The sequence below is a fragment of the Scleropages formosus genome, chromosome 2 (genome assembly GCF_900964775.1).
Source record: "Scleropages formosus chromosome 2, fSclFor1.1, whole genome shotgun sequence".
NCBI lineage: Eukaryota > Metazoa > Chordata > Actinopteri > Osteoglossiformes > Osteoglossidae > Scleropages > Scleropages formosus.
The window spans coordinates 17,767,340-17,786,840 of record NC_041807.1 but is presented as its reverse complement, the minus strand read 5'-3'; the positions used below and the strand labels follow the sequence as shown (position 1 = coordinate 17,786,840).

Here is a 19,501-nt window from a genome sequence, read left to right as displayed (position 1 = left end):
TAACCGTATCGAGCTTGCTGCCAAGGTCCGGGGAGCCAGCGCTTGTGTTACGGGTGCAGCGTTGCCGATGTATTATTTAAATCCGACGATTAGCCAAAAATAAGAGAGCTTTGCCGCAAGTTAAAATTTTTTAAACTCAGCTCTGCTCTAAAGTGCCACTCACTTATGGCTACGAGCGGATTTTACGGGATGAAATACGATGATCACAAGATGATACTTCATTATTTCTCTTGCTTAGCTGAGTTGGAAAGCGAGCTGAAGGACGCTGCCGGGGATTAGAACCGCTAACCTTCGGCTCACAGCACCGTGCCGTCCGTCCCTGGGTCGCCTTCCGCTGCTCAGTCATTTCATAACTCAATCATCTTCGCACATCTCGTTTCCAGCAGTTCGGAGGTCATTCCCAAACACCTCGCCGACCCGGTTCATCACCCTGAGAAGTTTGCTTCCGGTTCAGTACGGTTCAGCTCCACTTGACCCTCAGAATGGCTGAAATTCCCACTCCTGGTTCATTTCAATAAATTGAGCAGTGAAACAACTGATGGAACACCTACTTGTGGTCTCTCACGTGACTAAAAGCATCTTTAAAGATTCCAGAATCGGACGTCTCCTGTGCCCAAAATTGCCCTTGATGCAGCGGGGTGGACACGTACTTTTATTTATCAGCAGCACGGCCCTAGAAATTCTTCGTTCGGTCTGATGCCCCAGCGTAGATGAACGTGGTTGTGCGTGCGCAACGGGTGCGAGCCGGAGGACATGGCTGTACTTGTGTGAGAGCATGGTCTTCTGACAGCCCTTTCTCTTATGTAAGCAGGGATCTGGGGGGACGTGGGGGGGGACAGCAGCATGACCCACTTCTATTTCACCTGAATATTTTTAAAAGTCCATTTTGCGCCCCCTGCTGGACAAACCTGTTAATTGCATCTCAAATCCACACTCCCAAAACTAAAAATACATAAATAAATATATACATTTCATTTAAAGATCCCTCTGAATTGCAGAACGGTGGGATTTTAGTTCTAAATGAATGTGCATTTCCATCAGAAGAAGCAGTACTTCCATGTGAAGAAGAGAGGACAGAACTTGGTGTTAAGATTGAAGAAAAAGGCAGCGACTTTAATTTTTGTCCATTTTACCACACGTGATAAAACCATCTTCGTCCATCTGTACAAGTCATGTTGCATTTTGCTGTGGGGGGGGAAGAGGAGAAATTACATTTACTACAAAATTGGTTTTATATATATATATATATATATAAAAAATACATAATATTTTAAACATTTATTCATTTACCAGAATCTTTTTACCCAAATCATATCACAATGTTCATCTACTTACTATTATTTACCCATTTATACAGCTGGGTAATTTTACCAGAGCAATTTAGGGTAAGTACCTTGCTCAAGGGTATTATATTTGGAGGTGGGATTCGAACCCGCGACCTCTGAGGACAAGGTGGCAGACCTGAGCTGACCACTGCGCTCCTTGCATACATGATATAAACTTAATCAGTGACAATCTTTCCTTTTACATTTATTAGCAATGTTATTACCACTACTCAACTCCTGAAACACTGCAGTCGCTCTGAGGTTATTTCCTTATCCAGACGGTGTTAAGCGAAAGCATCATCAATGTGTAGCTGCTGAAAATCGTAATTGAGCAAATATCCGCTGGAGCTGCTTGAAATGACCACTTTCCCCAGTGACTCAATGGCGCTGTTGTCCTTCAGGAACATACAGAGCGCCACCCGGGGACGCAGGACACGCGAGCCCTGAAAAATTAGTTGGGACCTACCAGCAAAGCCCGTCCCCGGGTCTCGATGGGCAGCAGGGCGATTCCCACGGCGCACACGACACAAGCCACGGCAAAGGGCATCAGGGCGAGGACCACCGACTTGGACATGAGCACCTGGGGGGGGGCAGGGACAGTCATGACTGCGAATGGGTCTGAGGGCCACGCACGTAAAAATCACAGTGACGTGTGTGTACACACACACACACACACACACACACACTGTCTGAACCGCCTGTCCTATACAGGGTCGCAGGTGGCCAGAGGGGGAGGGGACGCACCCAGGACGGGACACCAGTCCATCACAAGGCACCCCAAGCGGGACTTGAACCCCAGACCCACAAGAGAGGAGGACCCGGTCCAACCCACTGTGCCACCGCACCCCCCCATTTTAATTGTATTAAATGGGAAAATAATTTATTGCATTTTATTTAGGTGCAGTGTGTGCCTAGCGGTATTACTGCGCAACAGGTATACATTTCAGGTTTTTTTCCCCCTCGAGCTGCATGTTGGACACCCCCATTTTAGGGTATTTACAACGAACATTGCGCTGCTGCTTCGGGAGGGAGGATCGCTAGTGCGGGTCAGCAGTTTTGGATCATCAGCTCGACGGACGGTGACTCTTGTGTCCCTGCGGCGGAATGAAGTGACTTTTCATTTTAAACCCGGAAACCCGAGGGCAGCGAGACTCGAAGACAAGCCCGGTGGGGTCATCATCCTTATGCAAATAAGGTGGCAAAGTAACGTTTACCCAAGGAGAGGAAGAAAGGACAGCCCACGTGACCTGTGAAGGGACGGGTCAAAGGTCAGCGGCACTGCCGACACCCGACCCGCCCCTTAACCCGAGGCGAGCGCACCTGAGCGATGAACGGTGCTATCATGCCACCGATCCGGCTGAAGGAGGTGCAGAAGCCCATGCCCAAGGAGCGCACCACGGTGGGGTACACCTGGAGGGGGGGGCAGGAACACGGTCAGAGGGGCGGACCCAGACATGGCGAAGGACAGGAGCACAGCCACAACATGGGAACACATCACCATGGCAACAAGTTACTGGACAGCAAAAGAAAATGTGTTTGGACCCCCTGTCGGTGCTCACCTCAGCTGTGTAAATGTAAACGACGTTGAAGTTCATGGAAACCAGCGAGCGGAGCAGGAAGAGCAGCACGGTGAAGCCGACCCTGCAAAAGAGAAGATCGCCTCGTGTGGGCGGAGGGTACGGAGGGTGTTAAAAAAAAAAAAAAAAAAAAGAGAGCTCGACATAAACGTGGGGCCACAGGCGAGACCCCCGGGCGGCTCACGCGTACATTGACGTGCAGATATTGACCAGCATGAAGAAGACGGCCGAGCACAGCAGCATGATGATCATGCTGCGTTTGCGACCGACCACGTTCAGCAGACCGATGTTCAGAGGAATGACTGCGGAGAGACGGCAAAAGACACGATGCTTCGCAACGCGGAACAGAGTCCACATTCTCACACCGTGACGATCGGATCCGAACTTCAGAATGAGGATGGTTCCAAACAAGGACGGGTTTCTCGGGCGTTACGGGTCATGTAGCAGGTGGCGCCGAGGCTGCGGTTTTGGATCTGGGTTCAAATCTGGCCCAGTGTGTGCGGAGTTCACGTTCTCCCTGTGTTCACGTGGCCCCCCCAATCCAAGGAGATGTGGCAGAAGGCTTTGGAGCGCTACTTCCACAGTGCCCTCCAGACCATGCGTCACAATCGACTCGGTAACATTTACCCCGGTAATTCTGGTTATTAATATCGAATAATTCATATCAATTCGATATGATGGCTGTAAGCAAAATGTACAGCAGGTAGATAACTTGATCAAATGAACCCCGGACCTCAAATTCACGGGTTCTATTCCGAGCTGCCGGAGGCTCTAGCAGTAATAAATTCAACCTAATTTGCACTGATCCGCACCTTGGCGATACAGCCGTTCACTGTGGTAAACAGTCCAAACCAAAGCGTTAGCCAAAGCACATAGAATAAAAACTGTGATTTCATTCGAGACCGATGACCGTGTGCATCTGTATGTATCGGGTCCTGTATAGAGAGCGCTCACGAGCCACTTCGCCCAGGCAACTGATCAGCAGAGTCACGTAGTCCGCGCTGCCGAACGGGATGCAGTAGCACAGCGCCTCCTCCTGGACGTGTTTGATATTGTGCTCTTCATCGCTGTCCGTGACGCACAGCAGGTTCTTCTCAAGAAGCTCCGAGCTGCTCAGGACAGAGCCGTAATAGGAGAAAGAGGCCACAAACCTGGGGGGACAGAAAGACATTCTGCTTTCGACCCTCCACGTAACCCTCCTGCTTTACTACACTCTTACCTTGATTCACTCCAGCTGCATTACAAACCCACCACATATTCCGACCACTATTCTAAAGGCACAATCTAGGAATTCATGCTGTACTTCATCAGCTTACACCACTTTTTACGCCCCAGATCAATATCGCCTGCCCACCATGTTCCCACTTACCACGAATACCACAGGATCAGAGACGTCCTTCTGAACGGTGGACTGACCAAAATATAGTAATTTCCTCTCTCAGTCTAGCAAATACAAGAAAAAGAATCAGAGCACAGACAATGGGGAGGTGAAAGTGACCTTGCTGGTGATGGGTTGACCATCAGTCAACATGAGCGGATGACCATAGACCATCGAGAAGAAGCCGTTGGCATCGGGAAAGGAACAGGAGAACGCACCTCTGGGGGCTCCACCAAATTCCCTTCTGGCAGCGAAGCCTTGTTCATCCTGGCTATGCGCTCCAACGTCGCCACGGCAGCCTTTACGTTCCCCTCGGAGACGTTGAAGCGAGCAGACTCTGGGATGAACTGGCCCCAGGGAGAAGGTAGGGTGAGGAGTGTTGGCTGAGGGTTACGTGAGCATTGGCGCCGAGGAGTCCAGCTTACCTGGAAGAGTCCTAAGAGTACGATGCTGGGGACGACGGAGAAGCGGATCATCCAACGCCAGCCCATGGTGGGCACCACCGTTAGGCCCAGTATGATGATGAGCATGGAGCCCACCATCCAGAAGATCTGAAGGAGGAGACACCAAAGGTTGCACTCACCTGCACCACATTCAGTGATGCTCATTTGCATATATACAGGTGACAGCTACACTTGAACCTCCTAATCAGTTACTCAGTCAGGGATTTGAGAAAATAGCGTTCAGCTTATTTGTACGAGGTGCACTTCTCACCAAGGTGACAGAGTGTTGAACAAAGTTTCAGGGAAGGAAACAATACCCAGCAGCAGTTGTAGGTAACTATCAAGATAAGTGAGCTGGCAGTTGAGGAGAGGAAAACAAGATTTCCCCGTGAGAAGAAGGGGAGAAAAATAAACCTGCGGGGGGTCCAAGTACCAGTGGCTGCCCGCCCCTCCTGGACATTACTGTAGAGATGGAGGACCGGTGAAGATGCGTCCAGTATAAAAGAGCAGTATGTCTGTGAGACAGAGCTTCAGTCCATGGAAGCGGAGGGCCACATCCAGGCTCATGGCTACTGATCCCATTGCTTGAGGAAGGCCATCGTTGGCTCCCATTACCGGTTCTTGTGCGGTCATAAAAGGTCACGATATGACCCACGAGGCCGAACGATGAGCCTGCGAGACACTCACCGATGACAGTGGCAGTAACCACGCTCTGTACTTCGCTGGAATGAACTCTGTCTTTAGTACAAACCTGAAAAGATTCAGATGATGTTTAAGTGATCGGGACTCATCCGACGGAGTCCAAAGATTAGTCTGGCGGGAGAAGCGCGGCCAGGCAGCGAGACTGCGTTTTCGCAGTCAAAAGTGAGGTGCGGCACGGCGCGGCGCGGCGCTCACCCCTGCGACGTCCCGGCCACGCCGCAGCCCACCAGGCTGCGCAGGAAGATGAACCAGACGTAGGATGGGGCGAATGACGTCAGCAGCGAGAAGTAGGAAGACAGCACGAAGCCACCTGTGACAACCTGCGGTGAAACGCAACAAAAACCCTCGTGGATCACACGCACCAGGCGAGCGAGGACGGCAGAGAGGCCAATATGACAGCCTCAGACTCGTGGTCTCAGGGGACGTTCCTTATCTGTTAGCTTAGCTATCACGTTTGGATGAGGTGATTTACCACGGTAGCACGGTACACAAGATGACTTTGCGATTTATCCATTTACGCATCTGGGAAACCGTTACTTTACCAATTCAGAAAACGTCCCACCTTCCAGCGTCCATATTTGTCAGCCACGTAGCCGCTCAGCACCCCGCAGATCATGAAGCCCAGGAAGACCATCTGAAACACGAGCCAAAGACACACACACACGGCAGCTGTCGAACGCGTTTGGTTCATCTCAGGAGAACGCATCCAGCGGCCCGGGCGTGTTGTAGGCGTGCGTCGTGCGAGTGCGGGCGCCTCACCGTGGACACCAGGGCCACCTGCCAGTCCTGCAAGCGCCACTCGCAGCGAATCTCCGGGGACACCACGGACAGGAGCATGATCTCCATGGCCTCCACAATCTGCAGCGACACACATCCCCGAGCGCTGAAACACGCGCGCTACGCACCCCGCGGTAGCGTGAGCGTCGCCACCGGGCTTCGGTCCCGTTCCCGGACCGATCGAGGACGTAGCGCCCCGTACGCTCCGAGACTTTAGAAGAGGCGCTCGGCCCAAAACAGACGGTGCACGTTGTGCTCCGTTGTTACTGCTCCCCAAAAAGGGTCAAATTCATAAAATGTTTATTACTACAAGGCTCAGCACTGGAGTCGCATTCACAAAATAAAACGAAGAGGGAGAAAAACTGACAGAACTGAAACGTTTCACCATGTTATGCAGAGAAGTACAGTAACCGAGGCTGCGGCATTTATGAACACCGTTTCCACCCCGTAACATCACAGTAGCTCTTTTTATTTAACAGCTACCCTCTTTATGACCTCGTCCAGTTCCGAGTGCCATAAAGTGCCCACCGAAGGCACCGCGCGTTTTTTGCGAACGTGACTCGTGAAGTTCAGAAATCATCTCCGGGCCGCGCTGCCGCGAGCCGTTCGTCACCGGGACGCGTTCGGCAGGACGCGTTTGGGCCGGGAGCGGTCAGGAAGAGCGAGCGCGAATCGTCGGACGTGCTCGGACGAGCGGAGCGGCCCTTACGTTGGCGCTGCCCATGATCAGAAACAGCATGATGTGGAAACGCCCGAACCCGATCGTCTCGACGGCTTCTTCGACGGTGTAGGTCTTGTTTTCTGGAAAGGAGGAAAAGTCGATGAAGGGATGTACCTAAAAGCACATGGGCTAAAATACTTCTGGCCCGGTCACTAGGATTTACTGGATTTATTTGACATACACCGGCAGGAGGTGTCGTGGTTAGGGCTTTACCCTTCCAATCTTAATCACACTCCTGCTGCAGTTATACTTCGTTACCTTAACCAAGGTGTTTACCACGAACCGATGCAGCATACATACAGCACGCTGCTGCGTAAAAGGGGAAATCCGTGTAGCGTCGGACAAAGGTGTCAGATGGATGGCGGCGAAAAAGAGACACACCTTTGGGCTGGTGGCTTGCGTGCGGAGGCTGTGCAGGTCCGCCGTCCAGCTCAACGTCCTCCAGCTGGATGGAGCTGACCAGCTGCTCCTTCATGCTGGACTCCAGGGTTGGTTTTTCTCCCTTCTGGGAACGAGGGCATTGTTTGCGCACCGATAACGATCACACCCAGTAAACTTCTCGCAGAATGATCCCTAAATACCCTGGACTATTACTCTAACAACATGTCTGGTGGAGGGAGACCAAAAACTATGAGCAAAAGTACTTATGGGAATTAAACATAAGCGTGGAGGAGGACAAATTAGGCTTGACTGGAGAGAAAAACTGGGAATGAAGGCAGTAAAGAGATCAGATATAAACAGAATGAGGAATGTTATGGCACCAGTGCGGCAGGTAAACAGAAAAAGGCATCTCACACACACAGCCAGTTAAACTGGTAGGAGGTGTTATGCCTTCACTCTGAAACACTCCAAAACCTCGCTACCAAAGGACTTATACTCTTTTCCACACATTTCTCCACTTTCCGTAGCGATGTTATTACTAAGGACTGTTAAGGCGGGAATTTCACACTTTGCTATATTACATATATTACGGTCACAAAGAGTCCGCGTCGAGGAGCGCAGCTGCGATCGAACTGATTTCTGCGGATTCAGTGCGATCCAATCAGAACATAAAGAAATCGTAATATATATAATAGAAGGTAATTTCCGTTTCACATGCGGCGCTCCGCTCGTAGAATTAAAATACGCACTTGTCCGTGTCCTTATAATGATCAGCTTGTCGTCGCCATCGTCTGCGATCGACTTCAATAGTTTTATCGGCCACAAAAATTAACGGTAAAACATACCTGCCGTTAAAAAAAGCGTGTGGTTGCGCTCGGATTTATTCAGTAGGTATAAGGCCAGCGTGTCGCGCGCGGACAGCCATCGCTCGCTGAAGGCAAGGTGAGCGCACCTGGGCAGGTGAGCGGCGCGCGCCACTCCTCGGCTTGCAGGAAGTTAAAGTGTCTTAAAGGTACACGGTGCAGCGCCTTTTCCCTTCGGTGGGTGGCTGGACTGAGCCATTGTATGCTGGTGCGCTCATAACAAACGCGTAGGAGATCCCAGTCACGCGTATGAAGAGTTTTACCCCACGCCTTCCGTTGCGCCAGCGCTCTTCTTCTCAACCTTCGCGTAGCTCACACCCTTCATCGGGTGTCACGTTCGACAGTTTTACTGTGATTTACCTCAAAGTGAGCTGTGCTTTCGACTATCAATTCAATTTAAGTACCTTGACCAAGGTTATTTCAGAAGGAGTGGGATTCGAACCTGGGGCCATGACCTTAACTGCAGCACCACAATGTTTAAAAAAAAAAAAAAGATTGTGAGAAAATGAGGCGTCACCTGAGAACCTCAGGTACAGGTGTAGGAGAATGATGATACTCCGGAACAATGCAGAACTCGTTTTAGAAATTGCAGTGTTTCCACCCAGGGTGGACAAAACCAGTTCAGCTTGCCTGAGGCCAGACTGCGACACACACACACACACACACACACACACACACACACACTGCAGCGGAAAGGTGTGTATGCATCTACAATCTTACGCATGACTGCGCACAGATCCTCCTGTTCACAAGATCCTTCTAAACTGGAGTTTACTTATTCCCTGGAGAGCAGACGACTCGCTTCGCTAATGGACACGAGAGCGATATTACACCGTTCTTGACACACTGGGCAAAAATTGAGAGTTTTAACAACACAAGGTATGCGTTTCGAAGGGGTGGAATCGGATTGAGCTCTTCCCCATTTAGCCCCGAGATACGAATCATAAATCCGTAATCCGAGCAGCAGCACGAGGACCGCTGTTCTCTCGGCGCGCCCCGATGCGCTCCGACACCGAAAACACTTTTAACGGAGAACTTTGGAGCCCGAGGGACCGAGCTCCAACTTACTGAAGGAAGCGGGACGATCTCAACAGGACAGATGAATTGAGAGGAGTTCGCCGTCAAGCCCTCGCCCACCGAGGAGGTGGAAGGAAGGCCGTTTGTGACCATTCTGCCTTTAGTTTTTTTTTTTTTTTTTTGAAAAATCTTTGGTGAAGAAAACCTGACAGAACGCTCCACCGGTGGCGGGACGGTTGTGGTGTCAGGTAACGGGCTGGAGCTCGGTCAGCAGCCCAAGTGGGACACACCTGCATCGAGTTCACATTGTTGGGAAACAGTGGGCCTTTGTCCCCCACACTCCTTGCTCTTTACCCCCTGCGAGAACGTTTCCCTCCTTTACCTGCGTGTCCCGCTCTGGGGTCACCGTTCCGTATGTTTTCCCCCTGGGCATATTCAGCTCCTTTTCTGCAAACAAACAATTACTTTAAACTTTTTGAACATGTTACATTCATCCATGCAGCTAATGCTTTTCTCCAAAGTGACCAACTGTGATTTAGCCCATTTATGTAACAGGGTTATTTTTCATGCATCGGTACACAGTCAGTAACCTTGATCAAGGGTCCTTTAACAGGAAGTAGCTTTCGAACTCATGACCTCTGAGTCAGCAAAGGGCAGCTCTAACCCTTATGCCTCACAAACACCTAACCGAACCTCCATAGAAACGCTTGTTCTCCCCACTGGGACTTTGGTTGAGCATTTAAAAAAAAAAAAAAAAAAAAAAAAAAACCCACTGGACAGGAACGAGGCGAGGGCCCCCTGAGGACCACTAGAATGGCCCGCATGGTCATGAACCGCGTGACCATTTGCTCGCTGTCGCGGGCATCTCAGACGTGCATCGACGCCCATAACGAGAGGCTGCACGGTTCCTGACAAACGTTAAACGCCGTTTTCTTCATCCTTCAGGATAAGATCACAACTGACCTGTGTGATCTGCTGACTCACATGACCTGAAAAGAAGAGTGTAAACAAGGAAACGGGTTCAGACGTTCAACAGGAACAGAAGTGCACGTTACTGCAGGGCTTTCTTTCTGAAAGCAGTCTAGCGCTCTTCGAACGTCCGAGAGCAGGATTCCTCCAGTGCCGTGTTTTATCGGTGAGGAATTCGCCACGGTTGTGCCACACGGGACCCAGTGAACCCCCCAGGACACGCCCACACCTGCTGCACTGACCGCCGCACCTGGACAGAAGCTCATTAAGGGCAATGAGCACCACATGGGTCCAGAGCCCTTTCTCAGATTTGGTCTGAACCAGGTTGCCTTTTGAGTGTTAATTTTAATTTTTGTTGTGCCAATATGAACTGTGGTTTCCATTACTTGTCAGTGGCTGCATATTTGGGATATAAAAAAAAAATAAAAAGGAGAAAAAAAAAAAATCCACCTATTTCTTCTGTGGGGGTGCAGTGGCGCAGTGGGTTGGACCACAGTCCTGCTGTCCGGTGGGTCTGGGGTTCGAGTCCCGCTTGGGGTGCCTTGCGACGGACTGGCGTCCCGTCCTGGGTGTGTCCCCTCCCCCTCCGGCCTTACGCCCTGTGTTGCCGGGTTAGGCTCCGGTTCCCTGTGACCCCGTATGGGACAAGCGGTTCTGAAGGTGTGTGTGTGTGTGTGTGTGTGTGTGTGTGTGTGTGTGTGTGTGTGTGTGTGTGTGTGTGTGTGTGTGTGTGTGTGTGTGTGTGTGTATTTCTTCTGTCTCTAGAGCTCTGAGCAGGACTCCAGCGAACACACTGTGCTCAACACAACCACGGTGATGTCAGACATGAGCACAGGACGCAGGTCTCGAAATTCTGCACACCAAGAAGAGAAAATCAATGTCAAAAACCCACAGGGTTTAAAAAAAAAAAAAAGAAGAATACTGGGGACACAGTTCATTTTATTTTTTGTTTTAATAATGTTAATGTCATTAAAATAACATTTTTATTCAAAATACATGTTTTTAAAATTGCAATCGTGGATCAGGGACAGACACGAACGGTTGTTCAAAGCTCGATAACCGAACAGACCAACTTCACGCGGGGGGAGAAAAATATACATACACTTGAACACACGTCATTTATTTACATTTAATTTACAGTCGTCGACTTTACACAGAACGCAAGGGTCGTTCGCACAAGGGGAAGGATGCAAACCGGAGAACGGTCAGGCGAGCACCATGTTCCGTGGACTAGGATGTACAGTAAAGAGCCTGCAGCAATGCACCAGTCGCTGTTTTGCCCCAGATGATGAGTTACGAGAAACGAGAATGAACTTGTTCTGCTCGTAGGTTCCGTCTCAGGAACGTACGGCACATCCGACAGGTGACACGGAGATGGTGCGACGCCCTTAACAAAGTTTATACCTCGGACACCTCACCGGTTACTGCAATAAGCCCAAAACGCTGTGACGTTGTTGGAAAGTAAGCAACAGGCTGCTGCACTATGGTTTCATCTCAGAAGACTGAACATTCACGAGACTTTGCGGGTCTTAATGCCTTTGTAAAGGTGAACAAACTAAAGAAAATTATTTATTATGTTACTAACCCCCCCCCCAACAAGTGCAACAGAAAAGATTCTCCAAACACATGGTCCACAGGTGGTCGACAATCGGAGAAGGGGACGCTTTGGTCCACAGGGGACAAGGGTCACATCACAGCATCCAAAATAAAAGCCATTTTAGGACAAGTGACTTTCACCACTTTCTATTATAGTCTTTCTGTGAATATAAAAGGAATGCAATTAAAACATAGGGCCTCTGCAATTGCGTTCTGCACATTTCACCTCCTTAATAGATTTATTAAAAAAATATAAAATATACGCTCAGAACTCTTATGGATTATGCTTTATGAAACAACATTAAACCAACAAGAGCTGACAGTTTTAAATTATACAGAAACTCATGTGTGTGTGTCTCTCTCTCACACACACACACACACACACACACACACACACACACGCTTGGATCGAACTTCTGTTTAAATACTATTAAGTGTTTATTGACATGCACCACACGTTATTAAAATAGTAGATCCTAATATCTGTTATACATGCAGCTTGTTAAAGAATCCAATAGTTGGACCCGCCAACGTTTTTATTTCCTTCACGAAACAAGAAACGGTCACAACTGAAGTTTTACACTTAACAAAAGTTCAAGTAACTGAAACGAACCAGAACAATGTCAGACAAGCAGTGAATTGGCCAGTTTAATACCATTCAACTCATTTCTGCGCCGTGCCCGACCCAACGGGTTGCCTCGGAACACATAAATACTGCAGCTGTAGGCCGGTGGAAATGCAGCGAAAAATAAAGCAAACAGTACCAAGGTAGAGGAGGTATGCAACAACACTGCCATGTGTTCAAAGCCACTGTAAATGCCAGCCTTGGTCACGGGGTCATCTGTCCGCCCTCAGGCTGCTCAGCTACTTCCGACGTCACGAGGGGTGAGCAGACGGTAGCGGGACAGTTAGAGCACTCGTACCCGCAGAGGTGTGAGCGGGATAACAACGCACACTTTCGGCCATCGGGGTCGCACCGAATTCCCTCAAACTCGTTCCATTTCCCTGTGTCCCCCAGCCATCTGACCCACCTTACGAGGCCTCGTGTGACTCCGCCCTCCTGCCCGGGTCGAGAGTTTGGTTTCATATGCGGTTACACGGTTAAACTACTAATTAATAAAGTACTTTATCAAACTTCCAAACGTCAACACTGATACACGAACAAGATGTTAGTCTATTACATCGCCGACAGAGGGGCTCATCGCTGTTCAACACCTACCATTAGAATGAGCTGCTAAAAGTCTTAATAGCTTCCCGCTTTATCCAAGGTGTTAAAAATACTTTTAATTTAGTGCTAATTTGCTCTTGATGTCTCATTAAATCTCTAGGTCTTCTGCTCATGCTGAACAACCGACTGTTAGAAAAATAAAATGGACATGCTCAGAAATGTCTGCTCTAGAGGAGACAATGAGGCAAACTTCTTGTTGTTTGCTAAACGTTTATAACTACAGGCCACCACTCATTTTCTGAACAAATAAGGTGTTGAAAAATCACATCAAAAATGTTTTGTGCAAGTAGAGAAACATATCAAACACAGTGTTTATTCCCACATCCATCAACCGCATCATTAATGTTGTGCTCTTAAAGTATGTGTATATATGCCTTTTGCACTTTTTTCTGCTTTAAAGGGGAGACTTTTACTCCATTCCATTTGGTCACCATGGAAGAGCCTCTGGTATCTTCTGCAGTGCAAGGTTTTGTTGATAAGTCTGATGAATGTGTACTCAGATGGGTAGAACGTGGGATGTCTCTTAATGGACTGCAGAGATCGATTTACCCGAGAACATTAGATGGAATGTTAAACCATCTGCAGTTTTGAGCTTTTTAATGGTCTGGGTTCGAGAACTAGCCTGCAGCACAAGTACGGGCAAAGGGATCTTTGGTGGTGAACGAAATTTGGCCGTACTCCAGTGGCGTGTGAAATATTTCGGTTAAGATACTGCATCTCTTTCTCCCTCCCTCCACGTATGGTCCCTACCGGAGGGAATCGGCGCACAGGTTCCCACGTCAGTGAACATGAAAAGAATCCCCACCCTGAATGAAGTAAACAAAGGAAAACGTCATGGACTCTGCAGCACGGGGGCGTGAAAACAAAGTGCAGAGTTTACGGAAAGGCACAAACTTACTGGACCCGGTATGCAGCTACAGTTCTGCAAGGTAATGCGTTTGACCCCAGAAGTATTAACACAGCCGACTAGTAGGGCAAGCTTGCGATTCTCACCAGCAGCTGACCTCGGTGTCCATAACTGGTACCTTTCGGCAAGCGAATTTCAGCCGACGGTCTCGCGTCCTTCAGCCATCCAGCATGGTTCAAACTGGTAGACCAGTAACCTCCATCTGAACACGTAAAGTGTCATTTTAAACATCTGCTGTACCACAAATGATGAAACACACACACTCCATGCAAACAAATAATGCCCACGACCATTAGAGGGCGTGCCTGAGCACCAATACTATGTGTAAAATGCATTGAGTATGTTATCTGGGTGACCAGCACAACATGAGCTCGGCGGTCAGTTAAGACTGGACTCCCTCAGTCACAACAGAAGGCAATGATTGTGTCTTATGGCAGGAGACATGAGGTTCAAATATAGCACCAGGGATGTTCGAAAGAGGGTGAAACTACATCTCCAGGAAGCACTTGAAAAAAGTTTAAAAAAAAAAAGAAATGCATGAATGAAACTGTTCAATGTCTAGAAAAGGTACTGAGGATGGTTCATATTTATAAGTACTAAGAATTGCTTTAGTAACCATACTGGCGTCGTGACCCGGTACACAGAGAAAGAACCAGCTGAACCAGCTATAAAGAATGCTGAGGATGTAAACGTCAGAAAAGAAAGAATACTCCGCGGAACTGGCTGCTGTGCCATCAGGAACAACAAGCCCTGCAGGAATGGAGAGTGGTGGGGGTGTATCTACAGCATACACGCTTCACCCACCACGGCAAACCTTCCCATCACAGCTACACCTGTGGGAGACCCATGATTCACAAAGTTGCAGGTACAGGAGTCCTACGCTCCCGCGATAGGTGGCCTGCGTCGGTAATGGGCAGAGTGGGGCTTCCATGGGAAGTACTAGTCCAGCATGTAGCTCAACCAGCGCACTGCAACTGGAAGTGTGCTGCTGTTGAGAGACCGGCAGGATGTTGGCGCTGCGGCAGTTGGAAACGCCAGTCCGTTTTGGAGGAGACACCATACCAGCATCTTGTTAGCTGCGTGACCTGGGCTTACAAAATCAGATACTAAATGTGCATTAGATCGGCAGGACAGTCCGTTTCTGGGAGTGACGGGACCAGGACATTACTAGCTGGGCATCCTGGACCTAGTAAGTTGAAGCATTGCTGCTGATGGTTTCTAGCAGGGACCGGCTCTTTGCTTCTGCTTTGGTCACAGGGACCGGTACGCTACTGTTGTCAGGGGTCATCGGGGTCATAGTCGTGCTGGTCAGGAAAAGGAGTCCCGTTCTGAGGGCAATCAATACGTCCATTTAGTCGTAGCAGCTTTGCCCAGCACACTACTGCAGGAGATCAGTAGGACGTTTGGTCTGTTGCAGAGAAGGACGCAGCAGTGGTTTGAAGGGAGACCATGCGGTTGTTGCAGATGTGGTGACGTGATGTGACAAAGCTCACTGTCTCGTGGAGAGGCTGTGTGGCTCTCTCAGCTGTGGTAGCTGGGCACGGCAGATTGTTTCTGGGAGAGACGCATCAGCTCCTCCCGGATCGCCTTAATGAGTGACGCGGATGAGTGGGTGGGCGGAGAAGTCTCTTCGGGCGCCGTGGACGAGTACCCCAGACCAGGGCCATCCAGGTGAGCTGGAGGGGCAGACGGTTCCCTTAGCGAGGTCCTGGGCATCTGGAGCGCAGAGGAGGCGGAACAGTCAGAATAGCCAAGGACCTGAGGTACAAGACAAGGGGGAAGGGAGGAAGACAGGCATTGCACGACACGGGATGGACGTTCAGCGTGTTCCTGACATTAGAAGGTCTCGTACATGTAAAGGCTACCGAGCGACGTGCTACGCCAACGCTCACCTGGTCCCGGCTAGAAATGGGTCGGTTGTAGTCCTCATCGGAGTGGTAGCGCCCCCAACTGGACCCTCCCGTCTGACCGGAAGAGACTCGGCCCACCCCGGGGTACGCGCCAATCCGGCTTGACAGTCCGACCTGCGTCAGCTGATGGAGCTGGGCACCTACACACACGCGCACACACACGCACTTACTAATTCAGAGAGACTATTACAAAAGCCTAGCATGCAATAGGAACCACAGGATGCTGTGTACCTCCCCTCTGTCTCGCCAACCCTCCTACACTACATGTACTGTGCGAGGTCGACATAAGCCTGTCAATTACAGAGGGGGGAATTCTGATACACAGCTTCTGGTGATGTAAGCAAAATGGCCACAAGGAAGGGATGTACCCGTGGTGCCCCCTACTGGACGAGGTCTGGCAGACGAGGGCAGCTCCTCGCCGTAGAGGTCCCTGCTGGAGTAGAGGGCATCTTCCTGGACGCATTCCCCGTGGCCGGTCTCGTCAGGGGGGGTGTAGTCGGATGCGAGGCCTGGTCTGGTCCCACAACACAACAGCACCACAGAAACACAAGGAGAAAAGCTCAAGGTCAGTAAATTGTATATTATTCTTATGTGTGTATTTTTGTATTTCGTGTACTTTTATGTATGTACTTAGTGTCCCATTTCACTGATCTCAGTCACAGACACAGAAACCGATTATGAAATCCTTATTCAGCCTCTCAGCTGTCTGACAAATAATACTTTACTCCCTGTGATCTGCCAGCCTCTGATTAAACAGCAAAGGCCGTAGAAAAAGGTTTGGCTCAAGAGACGAAAGGGCTGATGGGCAACTTGGGACAGCCCGCGTGACGGCACTGCTAGGCACTCAAAGCTTAAGCTTTTAAACGTGTACAAACACAGCGAAATAGCTGTGGGAAATTGAAGCAATAAATCCAGGCCCTCAAATTACAACATATATGAGGCCGATGTCTTCGCCTCGCACCTCCAGAGAAAGAGGTGCAATTTCCCAGTGAAATAACTCACCTCTGCGATATGCCCTGGCCCGACGGAGACATCACTCCTTCCGCGTACCTCTGAGACAGAGAAAAGAGACAGAGGAAGCGTGAAAATTCAGATATCATACACGACTGCGATTAACGATAACATTTTGTCATTTAGGAGATGCTCTTTCGTGAAGGGATGTGCAGCTCAAAGTCAACAAAAGTGCATTTGACCACAGATAAAGGGCTTTAGATGCGGACACACAATTATGAGAGCACCTCCTGCTTGTCTGATACCACCATCTTGTCGGTGCTTATCAGCGAAGTAGCGGCCTATGGAAATGAGATCTAAATGACAAAATGCATGGATGACTACGGCGGATGGCATGGTACAAATTTATATAGCTGTCAGGAGATCGACAAGCAACGGTAGGGTGTGTTTTGAGAGCCTTCGTGAATGCCAGAAGGATTCAGCAATCCTGAGGGAGGAAAGGAAAGAGGGAGTTCATTGCAGCACATCAGATGTCAGGAGACACTGTTAGAGCCCACAGGTGTAACAGGAAGATTGTGACCAAAATGGGGAGGAGTAACTGACTACAGGTGGTACCAAACCACTGTTCTGGAATATTCTGAATATATTGATTCCACCACGGTGATGTGAAAACCTGGTCAACATCTACAGGAAGTGTTTCGTTGCAGTCATTGCAGCTAAAGGTGACTGTGACAGGGGAAATTACCTTTTCACACCAATGACTGCACGTTCCATCATCTTCCACAGCATGGAGATGACATTATTATGTGGTAACACGGGTATCACTTTCCCCACTCAGACTCCATTCATATAGTACTAAAACTAATTAAAAGGAACTGAACAATTTTGATGTGTGGAAAAAAAAAAAACAGAAAAGGGGAAAATACTTTTTAGCAGCACTGGACATAACCCCTGGGCTCACAGTGTCACTGTAGTAAAAACTAAGTATTGTAATGCAATATGATACGTGAAAGTTCCCACAAATTTAAATTTTATATTTGGTAGAGAGGACAAAATGACATCAAGTCTCCTCCTGGCGTCCTAACAAAGAGGCCCTCCCTTTAAGTCATCCTTTAAATCACACCAGTCAACTCGAGGATAGGTCCATTTTACCATACTCATTCACGCATCGCATCTTTATTACTTTTAGACTTTTTATTGATGTTGTGCGTTAGGCGTCAGAAGCGACTGGCGTATCCCTACACGTAACCTGTAAAAACCGACGTGCATCTTTTCCCGTTAGAACAGAGAGACTTTTCCTACGGCTGCTTTTCAGCAGGAGGTGGCGTCACTCACTTGCTGGTGTCTTCTGGGTTCTTGACTTTGAGAATGTAATTAGAGGGAGTCTCTCCTCTGAGGGGCATCAGATCATCAGACATACTGCCTTGCGGGACGGATCGGATCTGTCCCGATGAGAGCTCGATGTCTAGACAGACGAGCCTCGCAGATCTGCGTGTCGGTATCGAAGGTCAATAAGGAAACGGACGTGTCGGTCAGCGTGACTACCCAACAACACGTGCTCCACGGTTGCAGTCACAGATAAGCCTATTTAAACGGTTCGGGGGTCAAGCGCTACTGCGGAATCGGCCACCCGCTCTGTAAAACACGGTGGCTGTACAGCTGCAACGAAACATCTGAACAAGAAGGTAAAAGAAATGAAAACAACCTACACGTAAAATGGACAAGCTGGAGCTCCTAGTGCTAGCTCAGTGCATACGCACAAACGCACACGCACACACATCCTGTATTCAGACACAGTGTGTAAACCCAGCGATCACCTTTCAGCCCAGGAGCTCTTCGCATCAATAATGCAAACTGAGTGCAGTATACTGTACCCCATGGGGCTGCGCCCACGTGGAGGAGGACGACATGGGCAGGAAGGAGCCTTTGTTACCCCTGATTAAATGGCTCACAGAGTCCTGGTTCCAGTTACAGGTATTTGAGTCCATGGTAACCACAGGATGGGCCTAAGGGTCCATGATCAGCTTCACCCCACACCTACCGCAGAGAAGGGGCTGAGAGCCGGGGTGCCGGGATAAGGGGGTGCCCACTGGCCGATGCGGGGCAGCCCGGGGCTCAGTCCGGGCAGCGTGATGCCCGGGACGCTGCCCTGTGAGCTGGGTGACACCAGGGCGAAGGCATCATCCAGCAGGGAGTGCATCTGCTGCCGGGCCTCCTCGATGGATGGCTGCGGTGGCACGTAAGCAGGCGGGGCTGGGGCGTGGCCTGAAGGCGGCGACCCCGAGCCAACGAACACGTCGTCAGTAGGGGAGGGACTCTGGGCCTCCAGAGGCTGGTCAGGGTCCGACTGTGAGGAGAGCGGAAACGTCAGTCACCGTTTTCACCCCAAGCCCTGCCGTAAACACCGAGGTGTACAGAGGACGTAAGAGTGCCACCAAGCGTCAGTGACCTATGAGTATGTGGTGCACATCAAGGCCCATTGAAACTTTCTATATCTGTTCTCTTGTGATCGCTGTGTGTCTGTGTTGCTCCACGTACCACATAGGCCACGTTGTTGACACCTGGGTACTTCCTGTAGGTGCCATCACTGTCAGCGGGGATGAGCCTGTCCTTATCTGCCTCCTTTAAGCTCCCGTTCACCTGCTGCTTCTTCCTCTGTTTTGGAGAGCGTCTCCCCCTGGCGGGGCACACAGACACATACCTTAGATGTCAGCCGTGGTCTCGTAATCACGACGACTGAGCCGCGACCCTAACCG

General features: G+C 49.7%; 2 protein-coding genes across 5 annotated transcripts in view; both read right to left on the bottom strand.

Moving 5' to 3' along the window:
* Nucleotides 1-1,088: 1,088 nt before the first annotated feature.
* On the bottom strand, nucleotides 1,089-8,446 carry svopl (SVOP-like). 4 transcript variants are annotated; one of them, XM_018747096.2, is made up of 16 exons: nucleotides 8,150-8,445; nucleotides 7,305-7,428; nucleotides 6,912-7,003; nucleotides 6,185-6,283; nucleotides 5,988-6,059; nucleotides 5,621-5,745; nucleotides 5,411-5,474; nucleotides 4,706-4,831; nucleotides 4,499-4,627; nucleotides 4,272-4,345; nucleotides 3,857-4,053; nucleotides 3,093-3,204; nucleotides 2,885-2,966; nucleotides 2,646-2,735; nucleotides 1,792-1,905; nucleotides 1,089-1,185 (listed from the first exon to the last, which is right to left on the bottom strand). In XM_018747096.2, the coding sequence occupies exons 2-16, from the start codon at nucleotides 7,396-7,398 to the stop codon at nucleotides 1,171-1,173; spliced, it is 1,485 nt and encodes a 494-aa protein (XP_018602612.1). In that variant the 5' UTR covers nucleotides 7,399-7,428; nucleotides 8,150-8,445; the 3' UTR covers nucleotides 1,089-1,170. The 4 variants fall into 4 exon arrangements, with proteins under 4 accessions (XP_018602612.1, XP_018602613.1, XP_018602614.1 ...); XM_018747097.2 differs by having other exon boundaries at nucleotides 7,305-7,425; XM_018747098.2 differs by having other exon boundaries at nucleotides 8,257-8,445.
* Nucleotides 8,447-11,174: 2,728 nt separating this feature from the next.
* Nucleotides 11,175-19,501, bottom strand: part of LOC108931414 (UPF0606 protein KIAA1549-like) — a 46,267-nt gene continuing 37,940 nt past the window's right edge. Inside the window, exons 18-23 of the mRNA XM_018747167.2 lie at nucleotides 19,284-19,422; nucleotides 18,787-19,092; nucleotides 16,797-16,846; nucleotides 16,163-16,308; nucleotides 15,777-15,934; nucleotides 11,175-15,642 (exon numbers count right to left, since the gene is read on the bottom strand). Of these exons, the coding sequence (XP_018602683.2) occupies nucleotides 15,406-15,642; nucleotides 15,777-15,934; nucleotides 16,163-16,308; nucleotides 16,797-16,846; nucleotides 18,787-19,092; nucleotides 19,284-19,422 (1,036 nt within the window). The 3' untranslated portion in view covers nucleotides 11,175-15,405. The remainder of the gene's footprint in view (nucleotides 15,643-15,776; nucleotides 15,935-16,162; nucleotides 16,309-16,796; nucleotides 16,847-18,786; nucleotides 19,093-19,283; nucleotides 19,423-19,501) is intronic.